The sequence below is a fragment of the Lepisosteus oculatus genome, chromosome 25, assembly GCF_040954835.1.
Source record: "Lepisosteus oculatus isolate fLepOcu1 chromosome 25, fLepOcu1.hap2, whole genome shotgun sequence".
Lineage (NCBI taxonomy): Eukaryota > Metazoa > Chordata > Actinopteri > Semionotiformes > Lepisosteidae > Lepisosteus > Lepisosteus oculatus.
In genome coordinates, this window is record NC_090720.1 from 11,803,777 (window position 1) to 11,826,768 (window position 22,992).

The 22,992-nt window shown below is 39.9% G+C and overlaps 1 protein-coding gene across 3 annotated transcripts; it reads left to right on the forward strand.

Moving 5' to 3' along the window:
• The first annotated feature begins 6,466 nt into the window (after window positions 1-6,466).
• LOC138225049 (tachylectin-2-like) lies at window positions 6,467-21,071 on the forward strand. Of its 3 annotated transcripts, none has more exons than XM_069183770.1 (5): window positions 13,914-13,977; window positions 16,081-16,172; window positions 18,127-18,979; window positions 19,686-19,866; window positions 20,572-21,071. In XM_069183770.1, exons 2-5 carry the CDS (start codon window positions 16,169-16,171, stop codon window positions 20,767-20,769), a joined length of 1,236 nt encoding a protein of 411 aa, XP_069039871.1. In that variant the 5' UTR covers window positions 13,914-13,977; window positions 16,081-16,168; the 3' UTR covers window positions 20,770-21,071. The 3 variants fall into 3 exon arrangements, with proteins under 3 accessions (XP_069039872.1, XP_069039871.1, XP_069039870.1); XM_069183769.1 differs by lacking the exon at window positions 13,914-13,977 and adding an exon at window positions 14,014-14,150; XM_069183771.1 differs by lacking the exons at window positions 13,914-13,977; window positions 16,081-16,172 and adding an exon at window positions 6,467-6,539.
• The last annotated feature ends 1,921 nt before the right edge of the window (window positions 21,072-22,992 follow it).

Consider the following 22,992-nt stretch of genomic DNA (forward strand, 5'->3'; position numbering starts at 1 on the left):
ACGCCCTCCACATCTAGAGCTCCTGCTCTGTCCTGTTCCTTGTTTCTCTGTGCTTTACTTGTTCTTCTGGTTTGTCTTGTTGTCTGCGGCTATATATTTCCGGGTTTCCCTTTCCTCCTCGCTCGGTATTGGGATTGGTTGTAGAGAGGCTTGCATCACCAGGTCGCCCCAGGTCCACTACCTGAGGTCTTATGTCTCGTTCCGACTCCGCCCGATACCTTGAGCCCGGAGCAAACCCCCTTATTTGCTCCGTTGCTGCCGCTACACGTAGGGTCCTCCCTTCTCACCGGTCTCTCTCCACAGCTATACCCCAGATTCCGTGACAGTTAGAAAATGGATGGTTGGATAATATACTGTATATTTAATTATTTGATTTGCATTATAAAACTTTAAGCAGTATTCCTTCTTTTTCATAAACATTTTCTGCATCAGAGTCTTTAACTTAGTCACTAGCTATGGTTATTTTGGAAAGGTTATGGCATGCTCGTTTGAACTAACGTTTTTGATCATAATAAAATGATATAAAGTTATAATGTTTACCATGAACACTTGGTGTCGTTATTGCTGTAATGGATAATGAAAAGCTTGTAGCTTCACTGAACCTTTTGTACAAAATGGAAAAAGTAACACTAGTAGTTTTTAATTTAGCTCATCCAATTAGAGTGACATACTGTACTGTAAGTCATTCTTTGAAAGTCATTCAAATCATTAAAACCTCTTTTTTGTTTTAAATAAGATATATTTTCTTATTGTTTCAAATAGTATATAAAGCCAACATGTACAACTCTAACAATAAATTGTTAAAATATAAATTACTATTAATTTATATTTAATTACAAATAATTCTGTGACTGCATTTAATTAAAAAATGAAAAATGTCAGTTAGTGTTACTGTACAGTATGATTAGTGCAGGAAAGCACTAATGGGTTAATAAACATTTATTTGTTCTGATTAAAATAGGATTTGTGCGAAAGCCACATTAAGATAAATTCACTGTGCCACCTGGCAATTCTAGAGAGTAATGTAGTCCTGCAACAGATTATGTGAAAATCTAAAAAATGTTGTTGAACAGTACCTTTCAGCATACCACACCAGATGTTATAGTAGGCCGCATAACACCTCGAGCACTCTGAACGGCTGCATCTGTAATTTGTTTATTAGGGCTCCCTAAACGTTTTGCTTAGTTATTAGTACATAGAAGGGAGGATTCTGAACATTTTCTTTTGTTGTTATTAAAATAGATATCTGGAAAAAACATACAGGCAAAGCCATGTTTGATAAGCAAGTCACATTATATGGACATACAGTACACACATACAGTGCTAATAGGAAATTTACATACAGTTACACAATGTTCCCAAACTAAGACATTTTGTGACCTAATAGCCTGAAATCAAAACACATTTAATTAAAATGTATTTAATGATCATTTACATATTGTAAGTTACAACCTCCAAATGCTCAAACATTTTGAAAAGTAATTATAATTGAAAATCATTTTTTTTATAAGTGCATACACCTCTTGGTAATACAATAGCAGTTGTAAATTAGGAAGGATTGAACTATGTATTGTTTATGTATAGTTGCCCACAGTGTACTTGTCTTAAGAACTTATCTATATATGATTGATTTTGCTAATTTCTTCCTACAAATAAAGCTTCAATCCACGCTAGCATAATAATTGCCTCTGACACAACCTGCTTGATGTATCAAAATAAAAGTCTCAAGGGGAAAATTAACACAGAATGCAGTAGGTAGTTTGGCATACGGTATATTTGTGGTACTGTAGATGTAACATGCGTTATTAGAATATTAGGAAACTTCTAAGTTGTAAGTACCTGCCAGGGTTAGAAATATATAAAAAATAACATTATTTTGTGTATGGAATTTTGTTTTGCAGACAGACAGAAAGTTGACTTCATCTTCAGAAAGAGACCATGTCTGACCAGGTTAAGACTTCAGGAGCAGCAGACAATATGTGTGAGTATGTAGAGAACTGACATTGTTTCACAGATAAACTGTATTTGCAAATCTACAGGAGCTGTCTGAAGGGATAAAATGGGCACTCAGGGCACCATCAACTCACATGACAGTGAGCTCAAAGGCTGAGACTCCGATATCAATGAATCAGAACTTAATCTTGAATCTGACCTACACAAATGACACTATAATGTCAAAATTGAAGGTTTCAAAGTTCCAGAATTTTTTAACATGTCATGTAAAAGAAAAAAACTGAAAGAGCTCTACAGCCAGATAACATTTAGATTCTAAACAGTTCACTTAGAATAATAAATACTGTATGTAAAACAATTTCAAGTTTCTCACTGAATGTTTTGATTAATCATTTTCCCACTTTGGGAGGACACCAAATCCTAATAAACCATTATACTCTGTCCTTTTTTCTTATTGATTTGTTTTCATTAGTCAGTTAGATTTTATATTAAATGTATTACTATTATATAATGGTCTTTTAAAGATTAGGATATTTGAAGTTGGTGAAATTGGTTATTTTGTTCACTATTTGATTATAAGTTATTTTTTTGGGGGGAAGGTATGGTGCTGTTTGCCATGGAAAGATCTGGGCATATCAAGATTGGACTGCCCCCAAATAATTACAATGACAACTTCAGTGAGTATTCGAAGTATGTGGGAAATCTGCAAGGCATCTCTCACGTTGCCTTCAGCCCTCAAGGAACAATGTTTGCAGTCTGTGATGCACAGCTGTATTCTGGGTCTCCTCCAGCGAATCCAGATGAGAACTGGCTGAAGCAGAAAGCTCGGTGTGTAGGAAGGTCTGGGTGGGATCAAGTTCATTCCTTCTTCTTCCATCCAAACGGCGCACTCTATGTTGTCATGAAGAGTGGTGAACTGTACAGGGGTCCCCCTCCTGAGAATGAGTACGTGTCCTGGATGTAGAGGGTTGCTATGAAGATAGGAACTGGAGGATGGTGCTTCCCTTCTCTGTTCCTTGACCCTGCGGGTATCCTGTATACTGTGACCACAAAAGGGAATCTGCTTAAAGGAAGCTTTCCGAATGATATGAACTACATCAGTGAGATTATTGGAACTGGAGGCTGGACAGAACTTACCCATTTCATGGCCTTCTCTCCTGATGGCAATCTGTGGTGTGTCTCCAAGAATGGAGGGAAAATCTACACTGCCCCACCACCCAGGATTGCCAGTGATAACTGGATTGGAAGAGCACAGAATCTTGGATCTGGCTACAATCAATTCCCAATCCTCGCCCTCACGCAAGATAAAACCATAAGTCAAATTTTAAGTTTGGATTTTTCTGTTAAAGATTCTTTCAAAAGAACCTCTGACAGTTGGGCAACATGACTGTAACAACTCTACCGGCTCTGTTCCTTACACTGCAACTTTCGAGTAAGTGCTGCATTCTAAGTTGTATTTTCATTGTTCTGTATATCACAAAATACACAATGCTTTCGAAAAATACACACAAAATACACTGCCAATAGATCTAAAACTTAAATTGTAGGACTGCTGGTAATCCTTTGGCAAACTTAACACAAAGATGTTTAAGGGTAACAAAATTTGAATTTAATGATGTCTGAACATTTATTATGAAATGAAAAATCTACCTTTAGATTCATTTCTACATATATGTTCAACTATAACCTGTCAGTAAATCACTTGACTCTCAATTTGACTTTAAGAAATTTTAAAAATGTTATAGAAGTGGGTAAGAAGAATCACCACACTGCAACACAACTGGCAGCCCAGCAGGTGTGAGCCTGTATGGGAGACCTCCGGAGAAAGCTAAGGATGCTGCTGGAAGAGGTGTTAGTGGGACCAGTGGGGGGTTCCCACCCTGCAGTCTGTGTGGGTCCTAATGCCCCAGTATAGTGACGGAGACACTATAATGTGAGACGGATGAGACATAAAACCGATGCTCTGACTCTCTGTGGTCATTAAAAATAACAGGGTGTTTCTCAAAAAGTGCAGGGGTGTTACCCTGGTGTCCTGGAAAAATTTCAGATTGGCACTTAACAATCATGGCCTCCCAGTAATCTCCATCTATGAACTGACTGTCACGCTCCACACTCTCCCTCGCAAACGACGTTACATTCCCGGAACCTCTGCTTCCCAATCTCATCCCTGATTGAACCCAGCACATTCTCACATGCATCAGATTCCTCAAATTCTCACTCCCTAACCAATCATCCAATCACACCCCTTTCCTTCCAGTATTTAAGCCCCCTTCGCACACCTCCCCACGCTCACTATTGAGAAGCCTTTCTTAGTGTTCTCCAGTGTGTGTTTCCAAACCTTTTGAGTGCTCTCCCGTTATGAATCTTCTGCTTCTGCCTCTTGACCTCACCTTCTAGATTTTGTCTTTTGAATTGTTTTTGAATATCTCTCGTTACCGGACCCTCTGCCTCCCTTATCGACCCATCCTTTGGATTTTGTCTTTTGGATTGTACCTTTGCTATTCTGCGTCCTGTGGGATTCCGGTCACGCATAAGGATCCTCCTATTCCACGTATAGGTTCCGTGACACTGACTTAATCTCTCTGTTCTCCTCCCCACTGAGAGCTGTTGTGTGATGAGTGTATTGGTGCACTCTGGCAGAACTACTCATTGGTGGTAGTGGAGGGGAGTCCTTGTTACTTATCATCATCATCATTAATGTACTGCAATACATTTGGAAAAACTACCAACTTACCTTCCTGTCCACTCTATATATGCTGAATTTAATGATTTTGTCATGTGGGCTTGAGGAGAATTAGAATGTGTGACAGGAAAGATGAAGGAACACCACCAGAAGATACAAAAATTACTAACATTGCAAAAGATCAGCCAAAAACTTGCAAAGAAACTACTTTGAAACTGTTGAATCCTGAGTTTGACTCTAGCCCAGTCCTCCTCCGTGAGGATTTTGCATGTTCTTCTCATGGTCAATGGCTTTACTTAGATACTTTATTGATCCCGTGAGGAAAATTACAGATGCGCCATCAGCTGTCTGTATCTGGGAGGTTCCACACCTGGAGAGTGTCAGCAGGTTTGGGTAGGCTTTAGTCAGCCACAATTTGAGCAAGTAGTAACAACATGAAAAAACCCTCTCTTCACTATCTCTGAAGTTAATGAAATTTACCCGGCTGGTATATCAGGCGAGTACTTGCACAAGTCCTCCTTCTCCCAGTGTGGTGCAGCTAGGTTGATACAGTCTGCAGCTTCGAAACAAGAAGTTGTAAAATAGAATGTGATTTGTTTTTCAGGTTTTCTGAAACTATTTCCTTGGAAAGCTTTCACCCATTCTCAGTCAGGAAACTGAAAGGATAAGTACTGGAGTATGTCCAAGTGTACAAGCTGACACCTAGGATGTTACAAATCTAACAATGCTGAGCACTAAAAGCAGGGTAAATCAACCTTATATACAAGGAAGTGAACAGTAAACCAATTCTGATTGGCCACCGCATAATCAGCAACACTCAAAGAGTATTCTGACAATTAACACTTCCTGACAGATGACTCTTAATTATTTATCCAGAACTTAACTAACCAAGGTAAATCAGAAATTTATTTCATTATATCTCAGACTTAGTATAACTCAGGAAACACCCCAGTTCCTTTCTTTCTTTTGAGCTCTCTGAGAACTGCGAATGCTTATAAGAGCCAGGTGTTAATTACTAGATTCCTAAGAGAGTTCAATAGTCACATCCAATAACCATAACAATCAAATTAAAAATTAACATATAATCTTATCTTGAAATACTATAAAATCAAAGTAAAGATTAAATCAGCTGAAAATTCTTTTGCTTGTTCAAGAATGTATTATTAATATCACCTAAATGAATGCAGATTGTTTCCTTTTTCTAAAGCTGTACCGTCTTTTCCCACGAGCTGTGTCTTATTTTTGTGTGCACCCATCCCTCGATTTATAATACCTGCTTTATGAATTTTAGGTATAGCTTAGCATATTTTCAAACACACCAGGAAGCAGTCCAAAGTCCATTACCAGGAGGTCCATCCGAGACTAACACAAGAACAAGGAAGTAGGAAGATGGAAGAGTAAAACCATAACAGAGCCGGGTACTACAAGCCCTGGACCCAGATGGTCAGGACGCTGGGGAATAAGACCTGTCCTCGGGTTATCCGCGAGCCCAGGGAATAGGCAAACCTTGTGGAGCCCATCTTCCAATGCCAAGAAAGAGCTTCGGAAGCACAGGTTTAAATAATACACACGGAGCAAGGGGCAGGTGAAAGTAATAATCAAACTAAAATACAAAAAGGGTCAGAGCACACCCTAGAGGAGGGATGACGATCGTTACAATATTAAGCCTATGTGCGTTTTCCTCTATATCCTGGTGAGCCCTTCTTTCTAATAGAAAATGCTACTGATAAACCAAATCTGGTGTTTCTCTAAAAGATACTAGCTTGGGAGATCTATCTTAAAATAACTATTTTGGCTGTGGAACTGTTTTGCAGACGCACAGAACACTTGCCTTGTCTTCAGCAAGAAACATCTTAACCTCAACTGTCTGACCAGGTTAGGACTTCAGCAGCAGACAATATGAGTGAGTATGTGGAGTCTTCTAGATTGGGTTGCCAATTTGACAGCTGCTCAGCGGTCATCTTGAACCTGGACTTGCTGTTGCAGTAATGCTTGAAAGAAGGGATGTCCCATCAAATGTCCCATCAAGGTCTTTTTAAAGTAGCAGCACCTGAACAACTGAGAGGTTACTAAGCCAGCTGGTTACCGGTTTAACCGGGTTAGAGAACGTGGTAAGGCTTGCGGTTTAGAAGTAAGTTTACTTACTTTAAAGTAAGCTTTAGCCATTGAAGGTTAATAATTACCATCTTACAGTAGCTATCACTAGACTTGATATGTTTATTAACCATTAAGTGCTGCTCCTAGAAAAGGAGCACAAGCACCACTTGTTTTAACTTTCGCTTCACTTCCTTAAATGTTTCCCTACTTGGTTCACACTGGCACACCACTGTTGCTCAATCTTCTTGCAGCTCAGAGAAGGAAGTCAGCGGTCACTTGTACCAGGAGCACCACCATACTCCTCTCCTTGAGAGCTCCCTCTCATTTTTTTGTGAAATGATTTGCTTGAATTCCTCCCCTATTAGCCTCTTGCTAACCAATCTATTGGTGATGGACTGGATTGTGAGAGGATGTCATTTTCCACTGCATAGCAGGCCACACTCGACAACGTGTTATAATGGATGTATTTTTTTAGGTTGTCTGATCACTTCCTTAACTGTGATCTAAATCATAGAAGCATTACTGTGATGGAATCCATTGATCTTTCTGTCACGATTGTAGTCCCTCCTCCTTAAGGGCGCTCCGGGTCTTCCTCATTTGCCTTATTTCCCACACCTGCCCCCTGTTCCAGTCTCCTTCTGTCCCCCTTTAAAAGCCAGACGCAGTTGCCAATCGAGGCTCTTCACTGATTTCCGCATCGTGCGAGCCCGGGACCAGGATTAAACTGGCTCCGTTATGCTTTTAACTTTCTGCTCCTGTTGCTGTTACCCCCGCCGGTCCCGACTCGGCACCTGGTTTTAATCTTTTGTTTGGATGGATCACCCGGCCATGGACTTTCGCTCAGTTTTGGATTTTCCTTTGGATTTCTTCTAGGATTCTTTGCCTCGGCCACACTTCCCCGGATCACCAGCACTCTATGGACACCCCCCCTGTTTTTATTCCCGTCTCCTGCATGACTTTTCCCCCTGTGTTTTCTCACTATTCCGGATTAAAAGAACTGTTCGTTACACTTTCAATATTGAATGTATTCATAGGTGTTTTGTTTGGTGTGGAGAGCTCAGGATTGGCCCAGTTAACTTCAAAGAAAGCTTCTATTATCATGCTAAACATGTCGGAAATCTGAAAGGCTTCTCTCGCATCCTGTTCAGCCCGACCGGGATGATTTTTGCAGTGCTATGCAGGGTCTCCTCCAGTGAATCCGATGAAGACTGGCTGAAATGAAAAAAATTGGCAAAGGAGAATGGGATCAGTTTCATTCCCTCTTCATCCATCCAGAAGGCAGCCTCTGAGATGTGGTAAAAAGTGGTGAATTTTACATCAGTCCCCCTCCTGAGAATGAGTACTTGTTCTGGAGGTACAGGGTTGCTACGAAGATCGGAACTGGAAGGTGGCAATTGCCTTTTCTGCTCTTTGACCCTGAGGGTATCCTGTATGTTGTGGTATGCGTCAGAAGAGAAGCTGGTTAAACAAAAACCTCCCACTCAAAAGGATTCCTACTGGCTCACTCATGCTGAAACTGTTGGAACTGGAGGCTGGGCAGAACTTGCCTATTTCATGGCCTACTCTCCTGTTGGCAATCTGTGGTGTGTCTCCAAGGATGATGGGAAGATCTACTCTGCTCCACTGCCAAAGTCTGCCACCGATAACTGGCTTGAAAGAGCCCAGATACTCATTGGGTACAATCCCAATGAGTACATTGGGTTCTCACTGGCATTGGGTACAATCACTACCAGATACTCACCTTCACGCAAGATAACTCCATTAGCAAAATCTAAAGCAAATGTGTAATGTGTTATTTATAAACAGAATTTGGGGATAGGTGTTTAATCTTTTAACAGTGTCAATACTGTTTCAGGAATTGTATTTAAGAAATTGAGAAAAGGGGTAATATTTGCTTGAAATATGTACAATTATTATAAATAATTGCAGCTCTGTTTATAATTAAAATGTATATACAGAATTAGATTCAACATATGGAAACATATGTACATAAATCTAAATATACTTACAGTATACATACTGTACATACGGATGTTGGTGAAAAGAAGAGCTGTTAATTCGCACAGGGTCTTTTTCACTCTCCTGCTTCTCCACGGTTTCTCCCTTCCGATATCCGTGACAACGACTCCTTATTAAGACTTTCGTTATTGCTTACATTCGCAAAACAAGACATTCGACTTCCATTTTTACTACATTTAAGACATGAGCTCTAGTTTTCCACTGACCTACAGTATAGATGCCCCCTAGTATGTTTCCACTTGCCAGAGTTAAGAAGCTAAAAGACAAGCTTTTATAAAATGTATAACATTCCTTCCCACATGAGGAGATAAAAGTCTTAAAAATAAAAGTAATAATATCTCAGGAAAACTTTGAAATGATTTCAAAGGTACCTGTAATCAAGTCAATCTCACTTCAGGAGAACTGATTTACATATTAGTTATGTGTCCTGGCAGGTGGAAGAATTTAGAGAGAAGCCTGGCTTGTTTTTGCATGTGAAATTAGAGTGTGAAAAGTATAAAGTCTAAGCTGATAACAGACATTCACAATCGGAGAGGCTTCCACATTGAAGGATTCATCACCTGGATATTACTAAGAAAACAAATATTTGTATAGCCAACTGTTGTATATTTACCACAGTTACCAGTTCTAAATTTGGTATTTATTTTCAAACTATCTACTACTTAAACAGCTATTAACAATTGAGAAAAGTTATTAATTACTCTGAGGGTTTCAGTTTTTGTCATCCAAACATTTCTAACCACTTCATCCAATTCAGGGTGAAACGAGAAAAGAAAACAATGCAGAATACACCCTGGGCGAGACACCAGTCCATCTCTGGGCATACACAGACACAAACACCCACACCAGGGCCAGGACTGTGGAAAAAAAAACAGAGCATCTGGAGAAAACCTATATGAACATGGGGAGAACATACAAACTCCACACAGGTGGCACCCTATACTAACCACTCCGCCACTGTGCCACACAGTATGCCACACTTGCTGATCTAAAAAATCACGCAACTGTACAGTACATGTATCGAGAGAGACAGTAACCATCAAACCAAATCACAAAAATATGGAGCAGTTGTCCACATATATACATAAAATATAGTTTTAAACATTTGAAGGTATTGTCACAGTGAAGATCCAAACATTAACAAGTCAGATATGAATTTTAATAACTCATACAATAAATGCAATGCATGGTCACCGCGAAGCAATACTGTATTCTTTTATTTGTCACGTCTCACAACACATCCAGCTTTCGTGTTATTTCATATACCTGAGAACAAAATGGTCCTGGACAAAAAAATACTAATTAAATGTAGTTTATATTAAGCCATTTGTTTTTCAATATAAAGCTTTAGATTTAAAAAAATATTTTTTTGCACTTTTTAAAAACAATCTACTTACCAGAACAGTGTGTAAAATGAGGATGACTTGAAGTCAGTTCAGTGTGTTTTGACTTCCCAAAATGATATCCATTTCAATGCTTTTCTAACTCATTGCTTTGCCATGGTATTTCCACACAAAAGCAATGATCCAGTAAATTTAAAAGAGCTTGCAGCTCTGGCTGTTATATCAGTAGGTTCTGTAAAGGATAATGTTCATTATGTTACCCCACTATTATTATTACATAGTGTGCCTTTAATTAGCAATGTACACTTCTGTTGAACAGTTTGTACAATTTCCATATTAAGGAAGAATTATGAGCACTGCCTTTTTGTGTTTTTAAAATTGAAATTTGGAAAAAAAACATACAGGCAAAGAACTGTTTGACAAAGTCACATTACATACACATACAGTACAGAACACATACTGTACTACGTAATTGCAAGCATAAGCTTAAAAGAAATCTTCCCCTGATTCCACAATCTTGTGTCAACGTTTTTGGCATAGTGGACATGTTGTGTGGAATGAGACCATCCGTACCCAGTCCATAGATTGGACATGCACAGACTGTGTGTAAGTGCTGATCTTAAATGGAAAGGTTACTGTTAGATTTTTTTGTTTAAATGTATAAAACCCTCACATGGCTTTGGTAAAGTTTATAATTAAGCTACTTCATTTGTTTCAAAATTGTCCACTTCTTTTAAAAGATATGAGCAAGTCTCTTTAAGGGAGGAGGGCCCTTGGAAAGAAGGAGCTACAGTATAAGAGGGACTGGGAGAGGGCAGTAGAGGGATGGTGCCTTGCTGGCAAGGTGGGCTGAGGTGCTTTAGTGAGGTTTTTTTTGATGATCAGTTTGAAGGCAATAAATCCAGTTTTGTTTGCGTTTGAAGACTGCTGTTTTGGGAGTGTATTTTTTTAAGCCAAACCTAGTTGCTTGGCCGGTGACATTCCCTGCAAATAAAGCCTCATAATATTTTGTTACCCCAGCGCTTGGCCTGTTTACCAAAACAATTGATATTGACGAAACCCATCTGGTGTGTGATGTCTTAAATTAACACTTACTGTAGAATGCACTTTATATATACTGTATATTGTAATGACTAGGGGTTTGTTCAGGATAAAGGACAAGAGGAGACAGTGTAGGCACACAAGCACCTGCCTTTATTCTCTTTTTCAAAACCAAAAACCCACACCAGGATTTACACACACATTAGGGGACAGACGGAACTTATGGGACACTAAGCTTCAGAGAACACTTTAGTTAACACAGATCTATTTACCGGTGCCAAAAACACCAAAGGGGATGACTTTGTGCCGCATATGATGCCAAGCCCAGAGGTAGATTAAAGAGTGGAAATTTTAGAGTTTAGTAACATGGAGGAAAACGGTCAACCTGGAGCCTGAGACACGGTTAGCAGCAGGTCAGGAATAAGTAGATAAAACACCATTTGACTGCAACTGATAGGATGAAAAAAGGCATGGAGACCCAGCAGGTGAGGTTAGGGCAGCTCAGAGGTCCTTTCACCCGAATGCTGTGTAACTTCACTGATGACCTCTGAAACAGCTCAGAAACAACAAAAGAAGATTTTAGTGCCTTCAAAGGTATCTTCTCAAAGTGCATTACAGGAAAAGCAAAAGAAAGCAAAAACAAATATAGAAGATAACAAAATCAGTATAAAGAAAGGAGCAGATACTGACATCGATTGCGTTTAAAAGCTTTCTGAAGAAGAAGGTTTTGACTGGATTTGAATGTGTTCAGGTAGGTGACTCTCTGATTTGGAGATAGTATTCTAGAGCTTTGGGGCGCAGCCGAAGAGAAGAGAAGGACTTATCACCCAGAGTCTAGTCTAGCTTGGGGGACAAACAGGAGATCAGAATCAGATGAACAAAGCGAAGTGGGGACAAGGAGGGTAATACGTCAGAAACACACTGAGGTGCCAAGCCATGTAGAGCTTTATAGGTGATCATAAAGATTTTCAAGTCAATATGATACCTTACAGGAAGCCAGTGCAAGGACTCCAGGACAGGAGTAATGTGATCACTTGCGCATGGTCTGGTCAGGATCCTTGCAGCTGAATTCTGGACATACTGGAGTTAAATGCTTTTTTTCTAAACAAGTGAGATGATGCCTTTTCAGCCCACTGAGCTCATTTGTTTCTGCTACTTCCTAGAAGGGGGATGTGAGTTCTCTGAATTTTACTACCAACTGATCTCATCTCTTACATTTTTAAGTGCATTCCAGTGCCTCTGGCAAAGTTACTCAATCCTTAAAGATCTCATAATGCTGGCTTTGTTCCACTTAAACACCTTATATGAAAGACGAAATTCTTTATGATCTTCATTCCACTTTATTTTTGAAAACATATTAAGCACCTTTTTCTACCTGTGTAGTTTCAGACAGAGAATGCAAAAATATATTTGAATGCATTCATCGAACAGAAAACACTGTTTAATCTAAGAATTAGCTAGTTTTATGATAATTTGGACCTAGGTTACGAGCAAGCCGAACCTCCTTGCTTTGACACCGACCCCGTGCGAACGAGATCGGGACGGATCTTTATCAGACCAGCAGCCAATCTTTTTCTCAATCTGCTCACTAGGCAGGTTATTTAAGGCAGCTTTGTCTGCAAGATCAATGTTCCGACTTTGAGCTACCTGAGTGAATGTGCCTACTTGATCTAGGCACATAAACCATCCTTTTCCCAGTCATTTTGTGAGCACTGATCCAGCAGAGACAAGCCCTCATTCCGGCAAACTACTGCCAGCTTTCCGAAGTCATAATCCACTGATCTCTGCCTTTTTCCAACTAGCTCAGCTGAACTATACTTTAGCTTTTTGATTTAATATACTGTTTCAAAATTGTGCATACGTGTATCTTTTGTGTGTTTTATTATGCAGTCCCTTGAGATTATGTACCCTTAAACATTCTGTATTAAATACTACTACTTAATAATAATTGTTGTTTTAAAAATCCTCTGCAACTAACCATGTACAATATAAACACTGATTTCATCATCATTTAAGATTATCATCTTGGGATCTTGGCAACTTAAACTTAAACAGGTATTCTTAAACTTCATTTCTACTTAAATTCAGCTGTTATTATTGTATAATAGTACAATAGTATGACCTTCTCAAAAGGAATAGAAAAATATTTTTAAAACAATTTGGTAAAAAAAAGTTAATGTATGCCTTGCACTACCCTTTGTATAAAATGGTTAATAATTTGACAGGATATTCTTCTTGAGAATTCTGAGGTTGTCCCTTTTATATTTCAAAATGAGCATTTTTGATAGATCATTTATTATTGCTCAATGTAAAAAGCATTATAATTAAGGGAAACAAGCCAAGGCTGAACACAGAACTTCAGCAGCAGGTGAAATTTCACATTGGTGGCTCTGAAAATTCAACAAAAATATATTTGCATATATACAGGTAATTCAGATGTATATACAGTAGTAGGTATATTTACATCAAACCATGAACAGACATAAAAAAACTTTATATTAGTGGTGATTTAAAAGAAAAGGTTATTCAAACTCATGCAATGCTTAGCAGAGGCACAATGACAGACAGCTTTAATTATCCAGCTGTGTTGCCTTAGAGGATAACTGGAATAGTGACAAATAAAGGTTCAACTGTTCAGTCCAGTTCTAACAATTATGAACAAGCTGGATAAAATATAACCAGATAGCTTAGTAGTTGAGCTTTAACTCGCCAGGCTGAGGAGATAACTGTTGCTTGAAAATTAGCACTGTTGCAATCTCCCTCTCTTCAGATGAATGAGCGGAGCCAATTCTGAGAAATTGCTGATGTTGGGGAGGAGGGAGGGAACCTACTGTATAAAAGGTGAGTGCCGTGCTTTTTCAGCCAGTGGGCTTTCACAGCAGGGAAGCAGATTAAAATTTGACCTCCACCCAAAGTTCTGTTCAATAACAATTTAATCCCATCCTGACAAAGCAAACGGAGAAACACACCTTTTCTGCTCTTGAGCCTTCTTCAGGTGCGGGGGACCCGATCAGGTTGGTAATAAGAAGATGTTGTGAATCTCTTTGTTGCAAACCGTGCTTTGTCTCTCTGGTTTTCCTGTCAGTGTGGGCAATCTGTTTGTTAAGGGAAAATATGATGGAAAACATTTGTTTTATGGAACATTGGTGATGAAATCTTTTAGTTTTGATCTGGAAGATATCGTAATGAAAAGAAAAGGCAGGATACACCCTGGACAGGACACCAGGTCATCGCAGGACACACACCCACTCACACCAGGGAGGGACATTTTTTCTAACTGCACCAGGAGAAAACTCACATAAATGCAAAAAGAACATTCAAACTCCCCACCGACAGCACTCAAGATCCAGAATTGAACCGAGGCCCCCAGTGCCACAAGGCAGCAATGCTAACCTCCTGAACCACAGCGTTGCCCACTAACCACATGTTGAAAAATAGTAAAGAGAAAGACATTGTTTTGGCTGTTGAGCTTTCTTCAGGTGTGACAAGTTTTTGCTGGTCATTTCAGAATATACGTGTTGATACATAAATGCATTGAAATATTGTTATACTGTATGTGTGTGATGCATCAGCTTTAGAGAGGTCTATATTGGCAGCCGACTTGCCACTAGAGGCAGCTAAAGGTTCTAACATGCCTGTAGATAGTCATAGTGTTGCTTACATTGTTAATAATTTGTTAATTGGTAAAGGGTGTAGAAACATATCTGTTTTCCCTGCAATGGAATGGTATCCCATCCAGGGTGTATCCCACCTTGTGCCTGTTGCTTACAAGGAAAGTCTCTGGCTTCCTTGTGACCCTGTTCTGAATGAAGTATTTTGAAAACGGATGGATGCAGAAAGGTTTTAGTTTGCTCAAAAACAGGGTTTAGTGGTAGTTTGGTTTTTTGGTGAACAGCTTTTTGTGCTCGCTAGATTGTGTCCTGTAAGGTACTAGGATCAGGCTTGAAGGTTGTAAAGCTACAGTCCACCAATATCTGGAGCATACAGTTGAATTTATTAGTTCTTCAATAAGCATGATTTCCTCAGTGTTCTATTCCAGGTCATGCAATGTGGAAGAGGTTTTCTTTCTATAAAAAGAAATATGACATGATGTAAAAACATGTAATGTTTGTGTATACAAATCATTTATTATAATGTATGAATATTATTAATCAAAGATTGATTATTCAAACTGAACACTTAGAGGTGACAGAGGTTAAATTTTAAAAACAAGTATTCACTGAATTGAGTCTAAACAAAGTTTGCGTAACACAGCACATGTGCCACATATCTTGAATTTCACAATCTCAAATACACCCAGCAGCTATGTCACTGTGCAGCTCATAGCTCAGCAGTGTGAGCCTGGCCAGTACCTGGGTGGGAGACTCCTGGGAAAGCTAAGGCTGCTGCTGGAAGAGGTGTTTGTGGGTCCAGTAGGGAGGTGGGGGTGTGTTTCTGTTCACTTGTTTTGCCTTCCCTGCACTGCACCTGCCTTTACCTCAATTCTGTCTTTTAAAATCTCATTTTGTCTATATTCCCTTAAATTTAGCTTTTAGTCATTTTCCCCTGCAAATGAAGCCTCATATCATCTAGTTACTCCCGCGATTGGTCTGTTTACCATAACAGTTGATATTGACAAAACCCATCTGGTGTGTGATGTCTTAAATTAAAACCTAGAATGCACTTGTATACATACTGTATATATACATGTGTTAATCATAGATGTAAGATTCATTATTGTAAGTTGTGGGGTTTTATAGGAAATATGTTCCTGCAGATAAGAAATAAAATTATTTTGGTTGTTGAATATTTTTTGTATAACACAAACATTGTTCATGGACTTTTTCATATAGTATTGTTAAAGTAACATGTTCTTATAAGATGGGGAGATTTATAAGTTCATGCAAGGGAATAAGAAGTCTTAAAATAACTACGTATTTTGGTTCTTGAATTCTGTTTTTGCAGAAACGCACTTTACCTCATCTTCAGCAAGAAACATCTTAAAACACAAACCGTGTCCCATCACCCTCACAGGACTTCAGCATCAGGCAATATGAGTGAGTATGTTGAGAACTGATAGTGAGCTCACGGGTGGAGACTCAGCTGTCAACAACTCAATTGATCATGAAACTCAACTTGGTGTCGCAGTCACACTTTAATCCTGTTCCTGGAAGGTTGGTGTGTCTGCAGGTATTCAAGGTCTATGTATTCTCAACCATGTGTGATCAGGCTAAAGCTTCAGCACTAGACAATATGAGTGAGTGTGCTGAAAAACAATGCTGTTTTGCAGATCTGCTGTTTGGCTACCTGAGGTATCATCAGCTCCTAGACTGATTCAGTGTCAGGAATCAGATGTAAGCTGCTCAGCAGAGTCTTGAAACTGGACTCAGTATTGCAGTAACACTCTAAAGCAGGGGTGTCCGATCCTGGTCCTGGAGGATCGGTAGGTCTGCAGGTTAAGGTCTATTTAAAGCAGCAGCACCTGGAGAGCTGAGAGAAGCAGTTAAATTGACCTAGTTAAACAAGTAACCAGCTGCTTTAGCTCTTTAAGAGCCAAGTTGTAGTGCAACCTCACAGACACACCAGCCCTCCAGGATGAGGATTGTTCATTGCTGCTTTGAAGATTCAATTATAATCCCTTCAATCAGACACAAGTTTCCTGTGATGGAGTCTGCTAGCAGAATCTGTATGTTGCTCTGTACCCATATAGTGGTTTAGAAGATGAAGGCAAGGTAGGCACTCCAAAGGGCAACCAATACCAGGTCAAGAGCAGAGGGTTCTGGAGGGTTTAAGTGTTGTGAGAGGAGGAAGGTGCGCTGATTGATGGAGTGTCATGGTTGGCTGATTGGCAGGAGCGGTGTCGTTTGGCAGAAGTGCTCAGGGCTGGAGTGTAATTAGTACGAGTGCGCTTTCATTTGGGAATGTGGTGGGATGAGGGCGTGACATAAGTACAGATGTTTGTCTGAACCAGTTTCAACACTTTTGTACATAAATACTGTATCACAAACCTTTGGAACCTTTTAGTTTAGAAGGAAAACAAAATTCTAATACTCATAAGCTGAATCTTGAGTGAATGGTTGCAGTAACGGGGATGACCATACTTATTAAGCACTTTGTGCAACGTTAAGCTTTTCACTAAGCTCACACTGGTAGCACAGACAGTGTCACTCATTGTTCTTGTAGTGCTTAATCATACTGAATTTTTGCTTTGAGCCGATTGCCTCTTTAGGTTTTCTACTATCAGCATCACCACACTTCTGACCCTGACTGCTGATTCTGCTCATTCTGGTTTCACTGCCTACGTAACTGCCAGTTGTGTGCCAGTTGTGTGGGTTGGTCGCCTTGTTCTCCTTGTTCTCTAGAGCTTGGCACAATCAAGCAAAAACCAGACAAAATCCAAAATCCAAAGCTTCAGTTACAGACCTACTTTTAGAATTGTATCAAATTGTATCGAGTTGAATTTGTTGGTCAAACCCTGGTTAGTACTGAAAACCTGTAACTGTATTCCTGATCTAGGAAGGGATGATGTTTAATGAAGATTTATAATTGAACTTCATATTTTTTGAAGGTCTACACTTTAAACGGTTTGAGCTGGAAGGTGACTCTCATCACAGCAGCATCTCTATAGCTAGAGGGAATAGAGCAGGAGGATCTACTGCATTTAAGAGAAAAGCAGTGCCTCTGGGGTTTCTTTGGCACACTGGAATTGGGGTATGGAGAGGGCATACAGAATCTTGAGAATTTATTATGAAGCATTTGTGATCCAGAGATAGACCATCGTTTTTTTTAAAAAAACATGCTATCTGACTGAGTTTGCTCTCCTGAGAGTTCTTTACTGCATGTGTACCCAGATTACAGTCCAAGATCACCAGTTTTATCTGTTGATGTACTGATCTGTTGTGTGTGAGCATTTTATTAGGTGTGATGAATAGTAGTCTGAAACCTTTTTGCAAAGGCAGCAATCAGATGAAATCATATTTTTCAATATTTGATATATTTATATATTCATAGGTGTGTTGCTGTTTGGTGTGGAGAGCTCAGGATCTGCCCAGATGGGATTACCCCCAGTTGACTACAATGAAAGTTATCATGACCATGCAAAACATGTTGGAAATCTAAAAGGTTTCTCCCACATTCTGTTCAGTCCGACCGGGATAATGTTCGCAGTCCGTAATGCAGACATCTATACAGGTTCTCCTCCAGTGAATCCTGATGAAGACTGGCTGACCACTAAAGCAAAGTGTGTTGGCAAAGGAGAATGGGATCAGTTTCACTCCCTCTTCTTCCATCCAGATGGCAGCCTCTATGCTGTGACAAAAAGTGGGGACTTTTACAAGGGTCCCCCTCCTGAGCATGAGTATGTGTCCTGGAGGTACAGGGCTGCTACAAAGATAGGAACTGGAGGGTGGCTTTTCCCTTCTCTGTTCTTTGACCCTGAGGGTATCCTGTATGCTGTGACATCAGAAGGGAAGCTGGTTAAAGGAAAACCTCCAAGTGACCCGGACTATAAGTGGTATGACAATAGTGAGACTGTTGGAACTGAAGGCTGGGCAGAACTTACCCATTTCATGGCCTTCTCTCCTGATGGCAATCTGTGGTGTGTCTCCAAGGATGAAGGGAAGATCTACTCTGCCCCACCGCCAGAGTTTGCCACTGATAACTGGATTGGAAGAGCCCAGAACCTTGGCTTTGGATACAATCTCTACCAGATACTCGCCTTCACGCAAGATAAAACCATTAAAAAAATCTTAAGCTTGGATTTTGAAGTCAACATTGCACAGATTGTTTCCAATGTCCCTCTGACCGTTGAGCAACATGACTGTGACAACACTGCAGGCACTGTTCCCTACACTGCCACTTTCCAGTAAGTTGATCACATTTGGTGCTTTTTGTGGTGCAAACTGACTTTCCTACACAGGGTGCACTCACCTCTTGGAAGCTTTAGTTTCCTAGTTTTGTATCCTCTTTGACCAATTGATTTCTAGCAGCTGGTCAGGTGAATGAGGAAGTATGGCATTCCCCTATAGCTCTCTGAGGTCACATCTACCATCTTGCCTGAACCCATCTTCCTGGTAAGCCAGCATTAAGAGAGAAAATCTGTATTTCAAGGTCTCTTCAGACCACTATCTTATTTGAATGTCTAAATTGGAATGAAATTCCCTCACAAGCCTCTTGTTAAATTTTCATTCTCTTCCTCCCAAATTCCTATATATCCAGAGTTGGTAAGGCTCCAGCTCTGTTCTTAAGAATTCAAGCATAGTTCCTGGATTCTTTCTTTAATATAATGTTTAATGTCTTTTACTAGTAATATTGTACATCTTGATCTGAAAGAATGGCAAAGGAAACAGGTTGGCATGGTGGTGCAGTGGTTAGAATGAGTGCCAGTGCCCTGGGTTTAATTCCAGACCTGTGTGTAGCTTGTGAGTGGAGTCTGATTGTGTCTGAGTGTGCCCAGTGATGGACTGGAATCCCATCCAGGGCATATTGTGTGTTGGGATAGGCTCTGGCTCCCCTGAGATGGGTGGATATTTTATTTACCAAAGGAAACTATTGTATTTTCAACTGGCTAGGTTTTCTGAGACTTTTACTCTGGAAAGCTCCTTTTCCCATGAGCATGGATTTACTGTGGCAGTTGGGGCATCGACAACCTTCAAGGCTGGAATCCCAGTGATCGCGGAGAATGAAACTACAGTCACCGTGGATGTCAGTACAAGTCATACCTGGAGCTTTACAGAGACGGAAAGGAAACAGGTAAGTTAAGATAGAAAACCTGGATTACTGAGAGGGGTGTATATAAAGGTCTGTATATAATGAATTCAGATATGAAGCAGAGACAGATTGGGGATAGACAAAAATGTTTCAGCCCTGTGCCTGAACCTTTGATATTAGCTTTGGTCCTAACAAATGTCATTTTTGTTTTGTAAAAAGTACCTCCAGTTCTCAGCTCTCAGTGCATTTACCCATCATGTTCCCCTCTCTGCAACTCCCAGTCATTTGTGTGTCAGCTATTTCTACTCCTTTTTCCTCTGTTTACTCTCTGCACTCTTTTCCCATGATAGTATCTTCTATACATTATATTCTATACATTATGTATTTATGTAAATGAATAGCATCTCATCTACAGCTGGTAGAATACCATCACATGGTGTTAACCTCTCTTAAGTGTGCCTTATACCTGTATCCCCTGCCTTTTCCAAGTCTATATTAAATATAAAGCTTAGTCCTCCGACAGCCCATGTAAACAGCTGAGTTAAATATTCAGTTGATTCACCTGATAGTATCCATCACTTATCTTCACCATACTAATCCACCAACAAATCCTGAACGTTCTTCCTTCTCCACAATGGACTCTAAATAGATCACTGCCACTGATAACATGTTAAAATTGTTATTCCCCAATGTCTTGGTAATTCCATTTCCAGAATGGCAGTATGCTTTGCTGTTTTGTCTCTGAAGGTTGTAGAATCATCTACCTTGACCGCCACAGTGCCCCCTGGGAAGGCAGTGAGATTCAAGGCTGTTGTTCAGAAGAGAACCCTGGATGTTCCTTATACAGCAAAGGTGATCACAGTCTTTGGATATGAAACCACTATTACTGGAAGATGGATGTCCAGAGTGGGAATAAAGGAAGAAATCCTTGACCTCTCAAAGTAGCTCAGGCCGACACCTGTATGAAGAGTATTTTTCAGAATACATTATGGGTAATTGCTAAAAATGATGCAATTAATGCTTTGGGCTTTTCATACTCTGGTCTTTTGCAGCATACCATTTATCTGAAATATATATTCAAAAGTATTTTTTTGAGTATCTTGTGGTAGAAATCCTTTTCTTTACCTCGTACTTTTAATGAAATGCTGAATTTTCACAATTTTGAAGTATGACATGTATCGAATTCTTTCTTTTGGATGCTTAATCTGACTCTGATATATATTGTATTTCAGCAGCATCAATAAAATATTTGGCTGGTTAGTTATTGCATCTTTGTATTTATTTTTTATTTCTCAGCACAACACAAGAGGTGGCTTTGCCACAGCTAAAGGAAATCTTAGGGAAACAGGAAGGAGACTCGGAGACCGCTTCAGAGAACACGTCAGGGCTGTGAAGATTAAAGATCTCTCCAAGCCCATTGTTTGTCATTTCACCTCTGACGGCCACGACCACTCTAATCTCTCCGTCTGTGTTCTCAAAGACGGCGTTCCGAACTCATACATCAGAAAGACCACCAAAACTAAAATTATTCTGCAGCTAGGATCACACATTCTCCCTTCCCTTAACGATAGATTACTGTTCTTTTAAATTTTCTCCATTCATTGGAAGTTTCATTTCACACCTCTCTGCACCCATTCTGACTTCACACCTCTTGATTGGCCTCTCTTTCTGTCCCCTGCTCCCGCCTCTCACTCCTCCTCCCTCTCAACCTTTGTTCTCCCGCTACTTTACCTTTGCCTACTGCCCTGTCTCTCTCACACCTGAAGAAGGCTCCACGGCCGAAACGTTGTGTTCTCTTTCTTCTTTTTTTCAGCATGGAATAAACCTATTACTTGTTCCTTTAAAGGAAATCTTGATCCATAGGGCACACTCTCTGAGGTTTAGAGAGAAATGGATTTTCAGCTGGCATATGAATGAACAAACAAAACATGTAAAATAGTCCCCTTCCAGTATTCCTCTCAACAGCACAGACCTTGTCCAGAAACAGATAGACTGAGTCTAGGATAACCAATCAATGACAAAAACCCTGCTGTGATCATTGTCCAGGGTTTGATTCTGGAATGGGTCTCCTTTGAGTTTGCATGATTACCCCGTGTCCATGTGTGTTTTCTCTGGGTACCCACTATTGTTAAACATACAGAAAAGAATATTAAAGTATTGAAGTATTGGCTTTAGTATTAGCCATACAGAACATTAAAGTGCCCCTTTTCCATTCAGCGGGTGCCTGAGCCGCTGTGTCCTATCTTCTGACAGTCGCCGTTGTGAATGTCTGTAGAGTGTATCTTATTTTTAGTACTATATTTTTGTATTATATTCCCTATTAATCAAACTCTAAGAGTATGTATCGGCTTGTCCCCTCCTCCCCCCGCTCTCTGTGTACAGTGGAGCCTCCTGTCCAGCCAGCACATGTCCACAGACATTCACAACAGTGACATATCATAAAACGTTTGCACATATAGTTAAATTATTCGTTGTTTTTCAGGAAGTTAAAAAAAACACTTGAATTACTTATCCAGTCTCTCGAAATAAAGTTATTTTTCAAGCAATGCAACAAACGTCGGGCAATGTGTTTTTTTTTAATCCAACATTGACAGCCACATCTTAAATCTTGTCAGTCAGGTCTTTTTTTCTCTATTTGAATTGTGGTTTACACATCGCACGACTTTAAAAGCTAGAAAGACATGTTTCGATTCACATTAGCTGGCGAGCCTTGTTAACAAAAAAACTAATAATAATGTAACATGACACTGTTTGTTCATGAACAAAGTTATACTGGGATTTCCTTAGATACGCGATTAAAAAAAATAAAAAACAATTTGAATCGCTTTTACAGTATATATCGCCTTTAAAGGTGGCTTCTCAAAACGCTTTACAGGATAAAAACAACAAGAACAGCAACAACAACAATATTGTATTTCATTGCACTTTGAAAACCAAGTAATAACTTAACTATATGTGCAAACGTTTCATATTGTAACGCTTACGGCCGACAAGCACTGGGTGTAAGAGCCGGCGTACCAGAGCGGGTGACGTCACCGCCCTTCCCTGTGATAGCAGGACCACAGCTACTGGGCTCTGGAGAGATCTCTCTTTAGCTCACGGGGCTAGGTCGCTGCAGAGAGACGCGGAAGTCCCGGGTTCGAGCCTCCAGTCGGGATGGGGCCGACC

Excerpts from the sequence above, each read along its gene's own strand:
- LOC138225049 (XM_069183771.1), top strand. Across the intron at positions 18,980-19,685 it reads CCCTACACTGCCACTTTCCA|GTTTTCTGAGACTTTTACTC; the intron begins GTAAGTTGATCA and ends TCAACTGGCTAG. Across the intron at positions 19,867-20,571 it reads CAGAGACGGAAAGGAAACAG|GTTGTAGAATCATCTACCTT; the intron begins GTAAGTTAAGAT and ends TTGTCTCTGAAG.